Source organism: Canis lupus, chromosome 34, assembly GCF_048164855.1.
Source record: "Canis lupus baileyi chromosome 34, mCanLup2.hap1, whole genome shotgun sequence".
NCBI lineage: Eukaryota > Metazoa > Chordata > Mammalia > Carnivora > Canidae > Canis > Canis lupus.
The window spans coordinates 2,558,851-2,579,899 of NC_132871.1; the positions used below are offsets into that span (position 1 = coordinate 2,558,851).

At 36.5% G+C, this 21,049-nt stretch overlaps 1 protein-coding gene across 3 annotated transcripts in view; it reads right to left on the bottom strand.

Annotated features, from left to right (window-relative positions):
• Positions 1–4,226: 4,226 nt before the first annotated feature.
• The window catches only part of FSIP2 (fibrous sheath interacting protein 2), a 75,076-nt gene continuing 58,253 nt past the window's right edge, over positions 4,227–21,049 (bottom strand). For 2 of the 3 annotated variants that reach the window (XM_072811448.1, XM_072811447.1), the window contains 6 exons: positions 18,820–19,281; positions 17,186–17,286; positions 12,033–12,079; positions 9,647–9,690; positions 5,699–5,768; positions 4,227–4,420 (listed from right to left, as the gene is read on the bottom strand). In XM_072811448.1, coding sequence (XP_072667549.1) covers positions 4,269–4,420; positions 5,699–5,768; positions 9,647–9,690; positions 12,033–12,079; positions 17,186–17,286; positions 18,820–19,281 — 876 coding nt within the window. In that variant the 3' untranslated portion in view covers positions 4,227–4,268. The remainder of the gene's footprint in view (positions 4,421–5,698; positions 5,769–9,646; positions 9,691–12,032; positions 12,080–17,185; positions 17,287–18,819; positions 19,282–21,049) is intronic. The other variant, XM_072811450.1, reaches the window with a different exon arrangement.

Here is a 21,049-nt window from a genome sequence, read left to right on the forward strand (position 1 = left end):
TTTGCTTATTGGGCAATAAACTACTTAATCTATAGCATCTTAAGTCTTTCCTGTCTAAGTAGTCTCTTTTGGTTATATATTCAGTCCATTTAAATAATGTGTCAGAGAAAAAATAGTCTTTTGAAGATAACTTTTCATTTGAGTAAATATTGTCAGTTGGGGTGCCTCCATGATCACTGCTCTTAGATTGGTTCGGTCCTTAGAATGCTGACCATTGAGTTGTTTCTGGCAACCTTCAGTCATTTCAGGCACTCTCATATTAGATACCCACCAATGAAATCCATCACCAAAAATCTTGTTTTTGGTCACAACACTTAAAGCTGTCTTGCAATCATAATAATGCTTATCTGTATATGTGTGTGGGGGTGTACTTGACAAATTTTACAATCATTATGTTTTTCTTTATGCTTTAGTTGAAATACTTTAGAATTTGTTTCTAATTTAAAAATCCAATTTATTACATTTAAAAGTTTGATTAGTAGGAAGCATTTGTTGTCTAGATTGAGATGTAGATATTTTGAATGCTTGAGAAAAATAGACTATTTTTTTAATGTAGTTTGAAATATCTTAAAGAATTTGCATAATGAAATTTGTAAACTGTGGTAAATGTCTATTGTAATTCCACACTGCCAAAACGATAGACTTAGTATTAAACAAAAAATGTGGGATCCCTGGGTGGCGCAGTGGTTTGGCGCCTGCCTTTGGCCCAGGGCGCGATCCTGGAGACCCGGGATCGAATCCCACGTCAGGCTCCCGGTGCATGGAGCCTGCTTCTCCCTCTGCCTGTGTCTCTGCCTCTCTCTCTTTCTCTCTGTATGACTATCATAAATAAATAAAAAATAAAAAAAAATAAAAAAAAATATGAGTAAAAGTAGTGCTTTCAATTCTAACATAAATTACTATATTTGCAAGTAACCATTTAAGTGACAGATTATAAATCGTGTTTACAAGTTTAAGAAGAGTTAAGATTTATAAACTGGGTAAATTGAACACTAAAAAGAAAAATAAGGGCCTAAAGTAAAAAGGGATAGAGTGCAAAGGCCCTCTTGCTAAGTTCCTGTCTCCCAATTAAAGAATCTAACACGTTAGCAACAATTTTATCCATCATATCATTGCACAGCAAAGTAGGTCTCAAGAAAAGAAAGTAGAAATTAGGGAAACAGGAATGGGGAAGCAGATGGAAAAGGTAGGTCTAGGAACTGACTTTACTAGGGAGTTGGGGAATGGAGGAATGCTCAAGTAGTCAATGTTGTCAAGGGCCTTATCTTAGCAAACTCATAAATTATATCTCAGAATTATATTTTTAATTGCTTTAACTGAATATAACCGGAAGATGAAATCAGATCCTCTTAGATATCTGAATAAGAACTCACAATTCTATTTATGCAATAATCTGTTGGTTCAGTAATAGATCACCTTTAGGAAAAAGTGCAAGTTAGATGTAGACAAAGAAGAGTTTGATATAAGAAAACAATGCCTTAAAGTTTTCTTCTATATGCATTTCTGACCATGCTGAAAATTGCACATTGAATTTGGTCATCAAATCTATGCTTTTCCAAAAATAGAGTATGAGATAAAATTCTTGACCAGCTAAGCTCCTAAATTAAAACTGGTGTATAAAATTAGCAACTTGAGGATATCTGGCTTTAGGACACAGTAAAAAAAAAATAATAAAAAAAAAAAAAAAGAGAGAGAGAGATTTGTGGTATATATGAAGGTATACTTCAAATTTTCTTTCTGTCCCTTTTTCTTCCTCCTTTCTTTCTGGGATTTGCATACTGCATATTTTAGTCTGCTTCATGGGATCTTCTATAGGTCCTTCAGGCTATATATACTTTTCTTCATTCCTTTTCTTCCTGATCCTCAAACTAAATGATTTCAATTGTCCTAGCTTCAAGTTCAGTGATTGTTTCTTCTCTTTGCTTAACTCTGCTGTTGAACACCTCTAGTAAATTTTTTATTTGTTATTGGAGTCTTTACCTCCAGAATATGTGTGGTTTCTTTTTCAAAATATTTTTAAACTTTATTATGATAAAAGCAACCATTTTATCAGAAGATTACCATTTTAACCATTTAAAAATGTATAATTTAGTAGCATTAAATGAATACCTTAGTAGCATTTAGTAGATTGATTTTGACTAGCTATTCCCAAGGTAAGAAATAACTTTCACTAGAAATTCAGCTTCAAATTAAATTTGGTCTAACTTTTCTTTTTCTAACTCAAGGTATATTTTAACAGAAGGTTATGTGCCTTCTTGGCAATATATTCAATAACTAAATCACTAAAGAGATGAATGTTTGAAATTTATGTACTGAGTTTTTGAATAATTAGTCATTTTTTTGTAATGTACTTCACTAGTAAAGTTTATTGTTTTTAGAAAATTCTGTGTCCTTCATATCATACTCAATTAATTTATGGGTCCCAAATCTTTATATTTTACATTAAATGGCTAAACAAACTACCACCAATGGCATAAATCTAGCCTGCCATCTGTTTTTGACCAGCTTGCAAACTAAAAATGGTTTTACAATTTTTAATCACTGAAAAAAATCAGAAGAATGATATTTTTCATGTGAAAATTAAAGTTCAAGTTTTACTCTTTGTAAATAAGATTTCACTGGATCACAGACAGCCACATTATTTGTTTATATATTTTCTATGGCTGCTTCTGTGCTACAAAGGCACAATGGCATAGCTTTGAAAGAGATCATATACTCTGCAAACCTATAGTGTTTATTGTCTTGCCCTTTACATAAAAAGTATCTGAGAACTACGTGAATCAGAGTGCCTTGAAATCCAACTGAATTTCCCTTGGGAGAGATTTATTTTCTTATCAGCTTTTGAAAAGGTGGATAAAACCTTTGGTAAATATTTTTACAGCAAAATCTTATGTTAAAAGACAGCTTAAAAGTATAAGATATCAAACATCAGTGGTTCTGATGACATCTGTAAGGAAACTTCCAATTAATACTTGTCAATTTAAGCCCATTGGTAGAATTCTTTTAAAAATAGTTCTGGACTGCCAGTCATTTCTCATCAACTATCACTTATGAAAACATCTACATCTATAAGTTACATTATTTTGTGTGATCTTTGAGATCAAATAATTTGAGATTATCATAGACTAAATTACTAATTGAATAACTTCATTATCGTTAGAATGTAGAAATTCTACTATATAATCACATCCTTTTCTCTGGAGCTCCCTATCATAACCTCACTAACTTTATTAAAGTCCAATTTTGTAAAACAAAATTTTCTCAGATGTTTCTACTTTAGCACTGGCTACTGTCAAGAAAATTTTAGATAAAAGAGATGTCACAATCTCTAAAAATTCATGACTCAGCATTAGGGTAGATAGTGATGATGATTGACACTTTTTGCTGTTCTGGATCTTTTAAACAAGATTCTTGGATTCCAGTGGCAAACATGCTGAAGTTGAATCTATATCAAAGAGTAGCACATTAACTGATTTTGAAAAGTTTCTTTTATCACTGTGGCAGTTGTTCCTGTTAAATTTTCATTACTTTTTATGTTCTTACAAATCAAGCCTTTATTTATATTCATGAAAAATATTTATATAAAGGATTTAATGACTGCTGACCAACAATTTACTTATTGATGGTATTTTTATCCACAAAATACCTTTCTCTTTTCTGAAAAGGTTTTGTTTTGCTTGTTTGTTTGAGTTACAGGAGTCATTCTATGCATACATAGTATTTTATCCACAGTAATTAATTTATTTGTGTTTTATCCATAGTTGGATCTTTTTGCTTGGGAGGTTTTTTGCAAACTGATGAGACATTATCTGTGGATGGGAAAGACTGATTTTATATATTGGGTATACTTTTATTTGAACCTCCAAATACACCTTTAATAGTGAACGAATCCATTTCCTAGCTGTGTTATAAAATTCATTTGAGTGTCATCTAAATTCCCTAACTATTTTGGTGAAAACACCCTCTAAAAACTTAACAGGAAACATCCAAGGTCATTTTTTGGTGGTTGCTTAGTGCTGACTGGCTACTGGGTTCATTTTTTTTTTTTTTTTTTTTGTCTCTGTCCTTATGGTGCACAGGTAATACTAATGCCCTGCCTCTTCTCATACCAAGATGCTTATCAAAAGCATTCATCAAAACTTTCTCTTACCCAGATCACTATTGCACTTTTCTTTGCTCTTAAAATTTTGCTTAGTATTATAAACATCACCTCATAGGACAATATGTTCTGCTGTAAAAACCACTTTATTTTCAAAGGAAAGTAAGCGTCAGCTTTGAAAGCTTTCATGCTCATCCTGGTGAGATGATGAGGAAGGTTTGGAGATATTGGTGTTAGTTCGAGAAAACACCTTTGACAGAGCTGAAGATACCTTCGCCAGCATTTTAGATCCTTGTTTGGAAATACTTGGCTTGGCAGTTTCTGTGGACAAAGCGGAAAAATAATACGGCTATTTATTAGACATTCTAACTGAGAGAAGTTATAGTACAGCATTGATGATTCAGATAGAATTCAGAAAGAGACATTTTAAAATACTTTATGGGATTTAAAAACACATAGACTCTTGATTTGATCCTTCTAACACTCTTGTGAGGGAGATAGGAAGAACGACATCTCCTGAGGACACTTTCTCAAATACGCATCTATTATTAGATTCCCTTTATCTTGTTCAAGACCTGTGGGTGGCTAGTGTCATAGGTTAATGACATACGTGAAACTCATCCCTAGAGAGATTAGTGAACCCCGGTGCCCCTGTGTTTGTCTGTTGATAGTTCTTTTCATAGCAAAGCTATAGACTAACTTTGGCCATTACCCAATGTGGGGCTCATTCTGCAATGCAGCGGCTACAATATGGAAGCACCTTATGGAGGAAAGCAAGGATCCATCCTTAAGGAGGATCAAAGTCAGAAGATCTGTTTTTGAGCTCTGAGAGCTCTCCATTTGTTGGCTTTGTAAACTCAGGCAATTGTTACCTCCATTTTCTCTTTTGTAAACTAGGGCTTTATGATTGACAGAGGGAGATTAGTATGGTGTAAGGGATGTAGACAAGTTTTGTTTGGTCCACAAAAATATTTCACAAAAGCTTTGAATTATTTGATAAAATTTAAAAGTCGGGGATTTTCACATAAAACTTTCATCTCCAGCTTGTTTTGAAAAATGCCAAGAGTTGAACTGGAGATCTAGCAACAACCCAGTTTGTCAGTGACTGGACCTGAGTAGCCGCTCCCTCCTATAGAGGGGGCATGCCATCTCCAGTGCACCAGAGACCCCTACTCAACCTACCTCCGCTCTTGTTTATATTACTTGTCTGGCTCCGGTGAGCATTTGAATGTATGAATCATGGTCATACTGAATGAGCTTAAGCTTTGAAGTTGGGCAGATCTGTGTTTGAACCTCAGCTCTGCAGCTTATTAGCTGTGCGGTGACCTTGAGTAACCTACTCTCACTTTTCTCTTCAATGACTTTCACTTTCCTCTTCAATAAAATGGAGATAAATCTGGTACCTAACAAATGTTAGTTCCATTACTTATTACTGTGGTTTGAGGTTAAAGTAAAAGAGCTTCATAATAAGCTGTAATTTACTATACACACATACATGTACATAATATTATTTCAATCTCATATGGATAATAGGTGTCAATTTTGCAAGGCAGGAGCCAGTTATTCCAAGAGGAATGTTAAAGGATATGTATTTTGTACCTGAAATGACTTCTTTTGAGGAATACCCACTGCCATGAATATTCTTGTTTCCTTCAAAGATGGTGATAAACTGCCAAGGCAAAGCAAAGTACATACTTAATGTTTTATTGGACACAACACACTAAAGATACTTAGAAATCCCTCCAAAGATGTAGTACAGCCATGTATGTTTATGTAGAACCTTACATGAATAGTTTTCTGTTCTCTGAAATCTCAGGACTATTCTCAGAGACTTGGGCTCAAAATTTTTTGCCAATTATGGCACCTAGGATTTACCCTTGTCATTGATGTGGGCCGCAGCCCATCATTAAATGATGACCAGGCATCTTACCTCACAAAAAATGCCAGCTCTGTCTGCCCCCTCCATCTTTTGGGTAAATTGAAATAAGTAACAAATGATATAAATTATTTTCTAATACTAGAGATAATGGTAAGTGGGGAAAGAAAATGGCTGTGCACTATGTAACTGCAATCTCCTGTTGTGGAAATCTTAAGCATTTTGGGGTCTGGAGCAATAAAGTGGTTCTGTGGACTGACCTAGTAAGGTAGGGAACATGGCTCAGAAACTAGCTTTATGGGATCCCTGGGTGGCGCAGCAGTTTAGCGCCTGCCTTTGGCCCAGGGCGCGATCCTGGAGACCCGGGATCGAATCCCATGTCGGGCTCCCGGTGTATGGAGCCTGCTTCTCCCTCTGCCTGTGTCTCTGCCTCTCTCTCTCTCTCTCTCTGTGACTATCATAAATAAATAAAAAAAAAAAAAAAAAAAAAAAGAAACTAGCTTTATTCTCTAGCCTATTATCACCTCTTTGAATGCAGAAGCAGTAATCTTCTCTGGAAGGCATAAAATAGACTGGGATAGGTTGCTGGACTTCATTGTATATATTTTATGATACTAGGTATTAAATAAGGAAATCAACGAAGAGAAATAAAAGAAGGCCTAAATATATAGAACATAAAATATGCATAGATTATGGAAAGACCACCAGATATTAAGAGGAGTTTTATCATAGTTTCTCCAAGAGGACTTCAGGCAATTTATAAATTAATATATTTCAAAACAGGATACCTAAGGAATAAAACTGAGGCTATAAAGCACTGATTCTCAGTATTGGCTGCACAATAATTATCTGTGGACATTTTTGAAAAGAAAATATGAATCCCTGGGTCCCACACCTCTAATAGAATTTAAATCTCTGTGGGTGAGGCAGATATTGATATCTTTTTTTTTTTTTTAAATGCCCACATGTGTGAGACTGACTAGAGAATCTCTAATCTAAAAGCAGAAGGCAGATGCTACCAAGTGTCTGAAATGAGTAAATACACATACGTTCTGCGGCAAACATCTGTCTTTACATTAGATTTAGGAGTATTTGCCATTTCTTTATGGAACACTGTTATAATCACCTCCCAAAACCTTGGCTGCATTGATTAGTAGGGGATCCTCTTTTTTGATAATCCTCAGACTTTCTTTTTTTTCCAGTATCTCTAACACTTGGCATTTCTTTCCTCTGGAGATGGTTGTTTGTTTGTTTGCTCAAGTAGGTAACGCACTTAGATTCAGACCACACATCCTACCTTGCCTTCTACGGCTGTGTTTCCAATGTAAATTCAATTTCTAAAGTCTTGGCAATACTTTTTTGTATATCTGTGTGCACCATTATTAAAGCTATAGTTTAAGATCTCAAAGACTTTTTTTTTTTGATATAACTTCAGATCAGTTCCATACATTCACAGCTCAGGAGAGACTTTTCAGACAGATTTGTAGGGGATCCTGTTTTGATGATTCCCCTCTGACTTTTTTTTTTCCTCTTCAGTATCTCTATCTCTCAGAAGTCTCCTTTTCTGGCTCTTTGGCTAGAATGCTGTGGCTGCCCTCCCTCTGTGCCATCTCCCACGGCTCATAACTGCATCATGCTTAGAGTGAAACGACAAAAGGAAGCAGAGAAAAAAAAGTAGCAGGTCTCCTTCTAATATTCTTCAGGTTACTGGAGACCTTTTCCTAATTCTCCTGGTCAGAGGGACGTGTTTTCTCTGAGTTTCAAGCACCTCAGCAGCCTCTGCTGCCATTGCTGAGTAGCTTCATGTCTGAAACTTGCCTGGAGGCAGAGCCAAGTGGGGGTGCGTGTGGAACGTGAGCTTCCTCTAATTCCCACTCCACAAAAACTTCTTCCTAATTCTGGTGAGAGGGCAATGGTTTCTCCTGAAGGTTTTTTCTGCCTGTTCTTTCTATATAATTCCAGGATTTGAAGTGCTCTGAGTCTAAACCAGGAGATGGCAGGGGGAGCAGCAGGAAACTCATGGTGATTCTTTGAGTTTTTATTTCTCTCCTCAAACCCCTGCTATTATTTATTTTTCAGCAGCCTCGTAGTTCTCCAAAATGTTTAGCCAAAAAGAGAGAAACAGCGGGGGTGGGCACCCAGGGGGCTCAGTGGTTGAGCGTCTTGGCTCAGGTCCCAGAGGTCCTGGGATCAAGTCCTTCATCAGGCTCCCTGTAGGGAGCCTGCTTCTCCCTCTGCCTGTGTCTCCGCCTCTTTCTGTTTCTCTCATGAATAAATAAATAAAATCTTTAAAAGGGAGAGAGAGAGAGAGAGACGGGGTGGAATGTGCTTACTTCACTTTACATTGAACTGAATTGGAAACAACAATTTCAACCGTAGTTTCACCATGGAAAAGGTGCAAGCGAGGGGAAGGGCAGGGAGACAAAAGGGTCCAGGTTTGCCAGAGATACAGCTTAGCACAAGGAATAGTCTGTAATCAGGTCATCAGTCTAGAAATTCTCTGTCTCCGTGTTATTTCCATGTGAGTTTACTTGGAAAATACGGCCTAAGTTAAGCCTGAGGTTGTGAAATAGATGTTTACATTCATAAATGAAGATTAGGTTGAATGAGGAACTAGCCCATCATCGTCAGGGGTTGGCATGAGATAAGGATTTGTAAGATTTTGTTCTGAAAACTACTGTGATGAGAAGGGATTGGATAATTGACAGATTATGTGGTACACGGTGTTGGGGAAACTCAATTAAAAGTGGGATTCAATTGAGCCAACAAACAAAGTGATAAAAACAGAAGAGGATCTATAGCTTCAGCCCTCACTGGAAACTTCCAAAAAGGATTAAGGAAGAGGAAATCTGAGTTTATGGTGGAGAGTAGCTGACCCCTTTGGAAAGCTGCCTTTTAATAGTCCTTAGGAATACAGAAAAATAGGTGGGATCTGCACTCATGTGCTACAAGCCAGTTTCCTCTATTTTTGAAGCTTCTACTCCCTCCCTGCCTCCACCAGTTCTCACTTGGGCCTCCCTGCCCTGCACAAGTGACTCCCTGTAGGGCTTTCTTCAGAGGCTGCAGAGCTTAGGAATGGAATTGGATTTAGGGGCTAGGGAAGAACAGTGGCTTATTCTGTGCACTTAAGCAAGGAATAATTTAACTGTAAGGTGAGAATTTTAATTAGGGGATTTCTCCAGTCCCATGGACAGGCCTCAGCCAGAGAGGGGGAGATCTGAGCAGGAGGAAATTGGGAATAGGGATGCGCCTCTGACATTCCTCATGTCTACCACCTAAGCCCTGATTTGACCTTGAAAACTGGGCTCATAGTCAGCTGGACCTCCTGTATGCCAATTATTATATATTTTTTATTTTATTATTTTATTTTATTATTTTATTTTATTTTATTATTTTATTTATTTTATATTTTATTTATTTTTTATTTTATTTTATTTTACTATTTTATTTTTTTTTTAAGATTTATTTATGTATTTATTCATGAGAGACACAGAGAGAGGGGGAGAGAGAAACAGGCAGAGACACAGGCAGAGGGAGAAGCAGGCTCCATGCAGGGAGCCCGATGTGGGACTCGATCCTGGGTCTCCAGGATCACAGCCAGGACTGAAGGCGCGCTAAACCGCTGAGCCACCAAGACATCCTGCAATTACAGTTTATTGAAGAATATTTACCTTAAGACTGTTTGAATTCTCTGGCCTTTGCTCCTGAGAATTTCCTGTTGGGGGTGAGGGGAGGAAGGAAAAATATTATTTTTCTTTTGGAGGCATAATATTGAGACATACCTGGTCTTATTATTTTTCGTCAGAGAGTTCTAGAATTCAGGCAGGTAGAAGAAATTATTGTTAGTTTCAGTGTACAGACCACAGGAACAAAACTGAAATGGGAGAGATCCCCAGAATTCTGAGGCGTGTCTTAGACTTTCCTTCTGGAATTATGAAAGATGACATGACTTGGTAGGAGAGGCAGCCTCTGTAACTTAGTAGCCACATATCTTTGCACAACTATCCAATCTCTACAGGCCTATTTGCTTACATGTAAATTGAGGGATTACCTTATAGATGATTCCTAGAGGCCTCCCAGCTCTAATGCTCTTTGATTCTACATAGCTAATTAAAAGCAGATAATTGGAACAAACAGGAAAGTGTGGTCTTATGAAATTCTTTCATTGAGAACCAAGAGACTTTTGAGATACTATCAAGAGGAAGTGCTGCAGAACCAAGAGCTGCCTGAGTTCCAGGGGAGGTTACTATGCCTGTTAAACAAATTTAGCTGAAGGAGTAAGAGATGATGTGAACATTTCACAAAGACTCACCACTAGGGAAGCAGAAAATCTGAGTTTGAGTCTTAGCTTCACTGCTTAGAGCTGTGTGGACACTGGCAAATTGAATCTAACTTATTTGACTCTGTTTCCTCATTATGTAGAATGTGAATGAGACCATCTTCCCTGCTTGTCTCACAAAAAGGATGCAAGGAGATATCTTACATATAAAAATTGTGTATTTTATAGACATGCAATCGTCAAGGGCCAACACAAGTGGTCATTCTCTGCGTTATCCTTTAGGTCAATGTAGGCTTTGGGAAGAAAAGTAGTAGTAAAACCTCAATGAACCCAAATACGAGAGGGAACTGATTATTGCACTTATCTGACAGTATTGGTAAAATTTTATTGCTGATAATCTTTCTAAACTGCCCATCTCCATATTGCACATAATTGAACTGATGTTTACTTTTAAATGACTGAGGGTGTTGGGTTTACTTCCAGGGCTATCATTCCATGTCATACAAGCTTTTAATTTTCCAGGCTAAATGGCTGTCCACATCCCAGGATACACTATGTTTTAATGAGAAGTCACAGAAAAATTCCTGTTAATTGAGGAACTCAGATATTCAGATTTAAGTTGTCTATCTATAGGAAACTATATAACTTTCCAGCTCTAACCTCTCCATGAAACTCCAATCTTAAACATCCTATTGCTTCAGATGTGACACCCCAACTTGAATATCTAATGGGTACCTCAATCCCAAAACAACCAAAAGAGAATTCTTGTGCCTCTCATAAGTTATTCCCATTGTTTCTCTCATTTTACTAAATGGTCTTCCTACTATGTGCCTATTTTAGGTTCTTGGTGTCCCAGAGGAGATGGGGTAACATGATGGTTTCTTTCTGACTCTGGCAGCCTAATGATTCCATCCTACAGCTATGATCAGTGATTATTGTGACGTCATCTGATTATGGTGTGTTGATGGAATTCAGGCATATTTATTGCTATCCTAGGAATCATCTTAATAAAAAAAAAATCATTTTACTTCCAAGCTGAGAGAATATGTTTTTGAAGCAATTCCTTGAGTGGGTTGTCTGTTTGAAATAGCCAATGGTAAACCTTTGGTTTGATTTTGAGGCCACTTTGCAATAAACATGACATTCTCCCTCTTGTATGTACGATCACTGTTAGAACCACATTGATTCTCTGAGGTTTCAAAAAATAGAGAACCAAAAAGTTCTCGTGAATGTTCTAAGGAGTAGGTATTGATAGATTTTTTTTTTAAAGTTAAATCCATACTAGTCAGATATTAATGTGAGAAAATAAATTTAGCTCAAAAACTCTCCCTCCACACACATACTTTTTCTTTTTTTTTTGTACATTTTGGTAGGGCTAAGTACAAAGGAAGGGTAAGAAATCATTAAATCCTAGTATAATGGATAAAAGCTATTGTGTGATGCATTCTTGTTTTATGAATATCTTTCACATGAGCATGGTAAATGTGAATTCATAATGTCACCATTTGCTTGGTCAAAATCATTAATAAAATCTTGATAACAATTCGGCAAAAGCAAATGAGTTGGCTCATTTTAAAACCTGAGTGATGTAGTACTGGATTATTTTCCAAAAAAACAGGTAAATTCACAGGAAAAGAAAAAGTATCAACCCCAGGTTTGATCACTAAAAATTCATCAAAGCAGTAAACAAACAAAGGCAGTAACTAAAGAGTTCATTAAAGCAGTAGAGCAGTCTCCTTTCGAATGCTTTCTAATTTAAGAAAAGTAGTAAATCCAACCTTCTAATAATTTGTCGCTTGAATCTGTGGTGAAATCTTCAGTCTCACTAAAACAAAAGAAAGAGAACATTTCATTTTCTGTGTCTTAATTGAACATGAAGAAATTACTGGTTAATCAAATGAACAACCTGTCAGTTATTCTTCATATGGAAGAAAACCTGAAATAATTTATCACAGAGTTTCCAAACCAAGTGAAATCACTTTTCAATTGACTTTTTCCCCCACTTTGAAAATCTTGGTTAAATATACATAGCACGAAATTTGCCACCTAATGATGTTTAAGTGTACAGTTCTGTGCTTGGATACATTCTCATTATTATGCAGCCATCAGCACGATCCATTGTCCAGAACTTTTTCATCCTCCTCCACTGACACTCTGAACCCATTAAATATTAACACCATATCACCCTCTCTTTCTATTCCCAGTGACCACTATTTTGGTTTCTGCCTCTATGACTTGACTGAGGCATCTCATATAAGAGGGATCATGTACTACTAGTCCTTTTGTGCCTGACTTATTTCATTTAGCTTAATGTCTTCAAGGTTCCTATGCGACGCATGTACCAAAATTTCCTTTTTAAGGCTTAACAATATTCTATTGAATGAGTACTCCACATTGTGCCTAACCATTCATCTATCAGTGACTCTTGACTTGCTCCCGTGATTTGCCTGCTGTTAATGATGCTGCTTATGAATACGAGTGTACAAATATCTGAGTGACTCTTTCCAACACATTGGGGGTATATATCCAGAAGTGTGATTGCTGGGTCATATGATAATTCTATTTTTTGATAAACTGTCATACTGTTTCCCACAGCAACTGCACCATTTTTATTTTTTAATTTTTTTAAAAGATTTTATTTATTTATTCATGAGACACATAAAGACACAGGCAGAGGGAGAAGCAGGCTCCATGCAGGGAGCCTGATGTGGGACTTGATCCCGGGACTCCGGGATCACACCCTGAGCCAAAGGTAGATGCCCAACTGCTGAGCCACCAGGCGTCCCCCCTTTTTTAAGATTTTATTTATAACTGCACCGTTTTTAATTACCCAACAGCAATGTACAAGGATTCCAATTTCTTCCCTTTCTTGCCAACACTTGTCATTTTCTGTTTCTGTTTGATTTTGTTTTCTATTTTGACAATAGATACCCTAATGGGTGTAAAATAGTATCTTATTGTGACTTTGATTTGCATTTTCCTAATGATTAGTGGTGTTGAATATCTTTTCATATACTTATTGCCCATTTGTATATCTTCTTTGAAGAAATATCTATTCAAGTCCTTTGCTCAATTTTTAATCAAGTTGTTTGATTTTTTGTTGTTATTGAGTTACAGGAGTTCTTTATATATAGTAACCCTTATTAGATAGATGATTTGCAAGAGTTTTCTCCCATTCTGAGTTGACTTTTCACTCTGTCCTTTGGAGCTAAAAGATTTTAATTTTGGTGGAGTCCAGTTTATGTATTTTTTTTGTTGTTGCTTGTGCTTTCAGTGTCATATCCAATAAATTATTGCCAAATCCAATGTCATGAAGCTTTTTCCTGTGTGTGTGTTGGTTGTTTTTTGTTTGTTTTTTAGAGAGAGAGAGAGAGAGAGAGAGAACATGTGCACTAGCAGGGGGCAGGGGAGGGGCAGAGAGGGAGAAAGCAAATCCCAAGTGGCTTTCCCACTGACCGCAGAGCTCAATCTCCCAACACTGAGATCATGACCTGAGCAGAAATCAAGAGTCAGGTGCTTAACTAACTGAGCCACCCATATGCTCCTTCTCCCCATGTTTTCTTATAAGAGGTCTATAGCTTTACTTGGATCTTTGATCCACTTTGAGTTAATTTTTATATCTGGTATAAGGTAAGGGTCTAACTTCAGTGTGTGTGTGTGTGTGTGTGTGTGTGTGTAGTTATTAGTTTTCCCAACACCATTGTTGAGACTATCCTTTTCCCATTAAATGGCCTTGGCATGCTTATCAAAAATCATTTGGTCTTATATGAAAAATCTATGTATAGGCCTTTTATTTTATTCCATTGCTTTATATATCTGTCTTTATGCCAGGACCATGCTGTTTTCATTACCATGTCTTGGCAGTAAGCTTTAAAATTAGTAAATCTAACTCTGTTCTTTCTTGTCAGCATTGTTTTGCTATTAGGAGTCCCTTGAGAGACCATATCAGTTTTAGAATGAATGTTTTTCTACTTCTGCCAAAAAAAGAATGCCATCAAATATAATTCTTATAAAATACTAATACGTAGAATACTTTGTATAATTATTGACATCTTAACAATAGTAAATCTTCCAATCCATGAGTTTTTAATTACTTTTTAAAATTTGAGTATAGTTGACACACAACGTTATATTAATTTCAAGTGTACAACCTAGTGATTTGACGAGTTTATACATTATGCCATGTTTACCACAAGTGTAGCTACCATCTGCCCCCATACGACACTATCATTGATTATATTCCTTATGCTTTGCCTTTTATTTAACACTCTATCATAAAATAGGTGTTAGATGACTTTGTGCAACTGTACACTAATGTGTTTTGAGCATGTTTAAAGTAGGCTAGGCTAATCTATGGTGTTCAGTAGTTTAGGTGTATTAAATGCGTTTTTGTTTATGACATTTTCTTTTTTTTAAGATTTTATATATTTATTCATGAGAGACACAAAGAGAGGCAGAGACATAGGCAGAGTGAGACCATCTCTTTTTTCTTTAGTCCAATTGTTTGCAGAGGCTGCCTTTGCCTATTGTGGGCAGCAAGGTGTGCAGTGGTCTGCTTGCAAAGTGAGACCTTTCCCCATTGCCGCTGGAACTGAGGTCCTGCAAGATACTCAGGGGTCAGGTGATATGGTATTGACTGAGTTTGTGCTGGTTTTCTGGGGGAAGAGCTTGCAGTGTCAAGACTGAAGTAAGCATGACCGAGAAGGGTAAATCTGCTGATGTGTTGGGGGATGGGACTTGATCCAACCAAGTTAGGTAAGGAGTGTCAGTGTTGTACTGGTTCCCACAGGTGGCCGTTGTTTATGCTGGGGGCAGGGGAGGGACATGACACCTGACATCTCCTTTGTTCCCAGAGGGGTCTCCTCGTGATCCCTGTCTCTCTCAGGTACACTCTGACATGAGCAGATCACTCTCCTCCTGTCTGTCCCCTGCATTTTTCAAACTGCTGGTTCTAGGCTGTATCTGCATGGGCTGTTTGTCATGCCGTCTTTTTAAGGACAGGGACTCCGCTTCCTAACACCTCTGGACTGCACCACAGCCAAGCCTGCTGATTTTTAAAATAATAGACTTTAAGTCCTGCTGGTTTTAGGAACTCATGAAATTTAGTCCCACTCACTTTCAAGGACAAATATTACAGAGATTCATCCTCCCCATTTGTGGGCTTCTCAGTATGAAAATCTATTTTCTGCCCTTCTCTATGCCATTGGCTTGCTCCCTACCAATGAAGGCCATTGTCCATTTGGCTCTTAGACCATGTTTTTACCCTTTCTACCTTTTTCAACATGGCCTCTTCCTTGCCTTTAGTTGTGGAGTTTCCCATACCAGTCTTCAGGTAATTGATTGTTATTTACACTGACATGGGTGTTACCTACTTGTGTCCATGGGACAAAATGAGCCTAGGGTCCTCCTTCTGCCATCTTCCCAGCCAAACTTCAAGAACTCCCTTCCCTCTGATCTTCTTTTAAATGTTTTATTTCCCAAGAATGCTTCCCATCGTGCTTCTTCTCAGGGTCTTCAATATTCATTGTATACTTTTGGCAATAATCTCCTGCTCTCAGGTGCATTTTGTAGTCCCCTGTGATTTTCACACACTGTGGCACCCATGAGCTTCCTTCTGTGATTTCCAGGCAGAGCTCCAAACCATGCCACTGTCTCAGTCTATTTAGGTGAGACAGAAACATTCCCTCAGGCAGCCCACGGATAGAAGCACAATACAAACAAGTTCTAATCTGCTCTTTCCACCCCAAGAGAGGGAACTGGGAATTGGGCCATTTCTTCCCAACCGTGTCTTGTCATGTTGCAGAGGGCACTAGGCAAATGCAAACAAAAATCTGGAATTTCCTACCATTTTGAATGTGGCTTTTCCTTGATTAGACATTCACTTTATTATTGCAAATACTTGCTTGGTTTTGAGAGCTCATATAAAGTTATTTTGTCAGATTGTACTTGTTTTTTGTTTGTTTGTTTTCCTGAGGAAACAAGGGCCTGCAGTTTCCTGGTCTGCCATCTTGCTCTGAATTGTCTTTTATTTGATGTTATCTGTGCCCTCTGTCTTCATCATTGATATAAACAACAGAGAGGTGCTTGTATTACTAATGCATTTTAAAGTAACTACTATGCAGGAAAAAGAGGCAATGATGGGGGTCCCCAAAATAGTGCGTCAGTGTCAGAAAGAAACAATTGCTTCATGCTGTGTGGAAAAAAATGTAACCAGGCAGATTTTTCTTCTCCTATAATTTAAAATGTTACCTCTTCTGGCTTATGAGAATATTCAGAAACGAGAAAAATTTTAAACACGTTTTAACTCTCCTAGATTTAGTTATTAGATTTCAAGTCTACAGCATGCTTTGCTCTCTCTGTCCCCTGTAATGGCCACACACTCCAGACTTTGTTTCTATAGTCGTCCAAACCTGGATTATCTTCTCATGTAAATGCTCTCTATACTTAGAGGTCCTTATCAAGATGCATTGTTTTCTAGACTTCATCTCTGAATGCTCTACCTTACACTGCCTCCTTTAATCTTTGAATTCTTCTTACAGGCAGTTATATGCACTAGAACATTTAACTACTGAAGAGAGTTGAGTAGGAACTCTTTGGGTTGATAGTGCAGATACCATTGTGCCTATGTCCCATTGAAAACAAAAATGAAAACCAAAACCAAAACACACTAGAAAATTCTTGATCCAAGACACTGTTATACTAGCAAAGATGTAGAAACCAGGTAACTAGAAATGAGGGATTATGTAGAAAAGGGGAAGGCCTCAACAAGTCTACTCAATGGGAAGCTATAGGAGGGAAGAATAAGGAGTGAGGGAAAGAAAGTCTAAGGCTGAATACTTGCCCAACCCTAATTTTACCAGGGACGCCATTCTTCCTATAAGTATAATTTTTACTCAGACTTCTATTGTTATATTGCTTTAATTTCATGTACCTGGCAGATGAAATCAGATCTTCTTGGTTGTATGAGGATGAACTCATAATTCTATGTATGAAGTAATGTGTTGGTTCATTATTAAGAGTCTTGTCTTCTTTCTGGAAAAGTGAAAACCATGTGTGACATAAAGTACAGTTTGACATGTACTTTTCTCACCTTATTGGCATATTTTGCGCTCTAATCTATACTATAATGAAAAAAAAAACTTCTAGAGATTACTTAAAAGATGGATGAATCCCATAACTCTAATGAAAAGGTCTCTTTCTGATACTTTTTTTTTTTGGAAATGACTCAGGGAAGATGATATATATTATAATATTGGAGTTTGAGTAGACTTTAAATACAAATTTAAGCAGTATTCGAAGAATATAATTTTCCATTTCTTCACTTTACAAATATTTTAAATCATATCTTACTGAGTTGAAAAAGAAAAGGAACAGAGACATAACTCTGGTCAATTGAGAAGCTTTTCTGGTCAACATTCTTAATATGTCCTCTAATATATTTGTTAGGAATTCAGTGTGATTTCATGGCCATATTTTTTTTTATGAGAATATCTTTATTGTGGAATTTCTTAAAATTTTAAAATAGCTACTATTACTGGGATTATAGTTCATATAATCCATTTTGAGTTTTGCTAATATTATAATGTTTCTTTAGTTATCTATAAAGTCAGCTTTTCTGATTATGAGGCTTAAGAAAGCTATTCTGAAGACTGCATCTGGTTATGAAATAACGCACAGCTTCCCAATTGATACATCAGAATATGTGTTAAGTTACCTGTTAAGGTTATGATTGGAACAGAGTTGTATCTCTGTTCTTTTTCTCTTGTTCATCTCAGTTTTTGTGTATATCCAGGAAACCTATCAACTGGATAATCAATAGAACTGTATCACCAGGCAATATCACATCATATATACTTTTCAAAAACATGTTTTGATACCAGTTTTTGGACAGGGCCAACCTTAATGATCACTGAAATCCAGACTGTCATTTGAGGGGTGTATGATAGTAGGGACAAGAGCTACACCCCATGAGGACAGTGGAGCATATGGGCTAGTTGTAAGGGTGATATTTAAGATATTTTGATGCCCTGTTAATTTTGGGCATGTTGGCTAAGTAACTTTTAAGAAAAAGTTGGCTATGCAGCTCACCCAAAAGACACATAGCTATTAAGTGAGAGTCAGGATTCAAACTCAATCTAAATCCATATGGGTCTTTTTTACTTCCTCCAACATTGACCCAATTTCTAGGGCTATCTTACCTATATAAGTTTTCTTTACACAAATGTTCAATGGGTATTTACCAGCCAAAATACAAAAGGACTGGGATTTGTTAAATAAATGGATTTAAACCATTAACTTGCATTTCTTTTCAATGATTTCTGTCCTCTATTCTCCTTGGGCTTCTAACTACTCTAGGTCTCTTTCCATTATCTGCTGTCCTTCCATTGAGTTTCATGACTTCGTCTGTTAATGATTTCTTTTATACCATAAATATTACCAGGCTTAGGAGGAGACTAGAACAATTTTGGTATTCTTTTCTGGCTAATTAAGATACATTCTTGGACAGAATTTCTGAAGATCTCTAAACATAGATATCTGTCGCTGACAGTTATGTTTCTCATTCACCTTACTCTGTGGCTTTTTCTCCCAAGAGCCTGTTTCAGTCATGTTTCTTGAGCACATAGCCATGTCAAGCTCAGCAATAGTTCTTTTAACTTTTCTCGCCTTAGGTTCTATTATGTGATTTGAGGTTGCTTCAATACATTCAATATTTACACTGGATGTGGACTGACAACATTTGCTTAGAGACAAAAATTTTTTCAGGCTGCTTGTGCTTTCTACTGGCTTCGTGGCTTCTTTCACTTGATCTTCAAATTGTTCTAAGGATCCTTCTTGTGTAACCTCTTTCAAAACAACTTCACCTTCAGACATTAGTCCCTCTTCTGTGGCATTTACTGAATCTTCTTGATAAATATCATGAGCTACTAACCGAATGATAAGATCTTTTTTGTTCTGAACATCTTTTAAAAGCTCTACCTTGGTGATATCAGGCTTTCTTATATTCTGAAATGAATTTCTGCAAACAGCCTGGAATTGAAGGTAAAACAAGCATTAAAAACAAATGCCTCAATCACTCTTCTTGTGGTTCTATTGTAAGATAGCTATTTTAATATGATTTTTAGTTTCAGTTTAAGAAATATTATCTTCAAATGCCATTATACTTGTATATTAGCAATGTTTTAAGAAGAAGAAACATATGAAAGTTATAAAAAAAACATGCTTGCATCTAGCATTTATTTTCTATGCCAGAGATCATCTTAATGTATCAGAACTTACTCCAAATTATAGAGGAACATCTGACATTGGTTTCTTTTCTTTTTTCTTTTTTTTCTTAAGCTTTATATTTTGCTGTGTCATAATTTACTTTTTGTTTTTCATTGACCTTGAAAGTTTTGGGACAGAAATATCTATTTTTCTAAAATTCTAGATCGGCAATCATAGAGAACACCAATGTATATATATTCAACAAAAAACCAAGGTATTGTCTGATCTTGGCTTTTAAAGATGATTAATAACCAAACTTGTGAAGATTTTTGACTCCTTAATCCCCATTCTTCCACTCCCGATCCTTTGGTTATATTTTCCAAAAGAATATTCAAAACATAAATCTTAATTTTTTTTTACCCTCCTAGTCAAGTCTTACTTTCCATTTTCAATGTCTAAAAACAGATTTAAAAAAAAGACAACTATAACTATAATTAGAATTGCTCTAATTTCTGTAGCTTTTGATGATGCCACAGAACCTCCATCCAAACTGACTTACTAATTGTAGACCTCGACATCCCTTTGTAATATGGTGAGCCAGTTTTTCAGACAATGGTGCCCTAAAAGAATATCTTCTATGGAAAAAAATATAGAAACATCTTTTTAAAGAAATTAAAACACAATTTTGATTTTCTGTGTTAGTAGAGGGAACTAGTGGTTTAGAAAGTGAGGCAGTGACTAAGAGTAAGATTTGTAACAGACAATTTTACAGATAATTAAAAAACAATTTTGAGTAATGTTATTCTAGAGGCCACACAAATTTTACCCCCAAGGGATTACTTTATATAAATGAAGACTACTAAGTAATATGCTAATACAATGATGGGAACATTGTATTAGAATGTTATAGATGTATCAGAACATAGAGAAGAACAAATCTTTTTTTTTTTTTTTTTTTTTTTGAGAAGAACAAATCTTAGAGGTGTAAAGGACTGTCATCTGAGCCAAAAAGTTTAGGGCAAAGGAGATTAAATCAGTGCCTCAGCTCATGATGATCTCAGTATCTGAGTATGAAACATAAAGTACTACTTAACATATTTACTAGCCCTAAGACTTACTTCAGTGTGTTGTAGGACAGTATTGGGAAAAAAAAAAAAAAAAATCACTTCAAGTTTATGCTCCAGGGAGAAGGGTTCTAGAAAACTTTGTTCATTGTCTAGGCCACGGATTATTATCTCTAAACACACTCAGTCGTCTAATGAGGGAAACCCATTAGTGGAAGGGGATTTGACAAAAATCAAAATGTGTAGCTTAATGTAACTGTATAGGCAGACAATCCCTTTGTCCTCCGCGGTATAGTTTCCATGATACAAGGCCATCGTTTTGGCATTTTTAAAGTCATAACTGGTTTAATATATTTGGGCCCCTGGTATGAAGCTTTCGGGCAGAGCTAGGTCCGTAGCAAGGGGAAATCAAAATGGCAGCATTAGGGCAGCTGGATCCAGAATAGGGAGAAAAGAGGAAACTGGGCACTTACTGAGAGCACAGAGAAAATTGAGGAAGGCTAATTAAAATGAAATAATAAGAAACA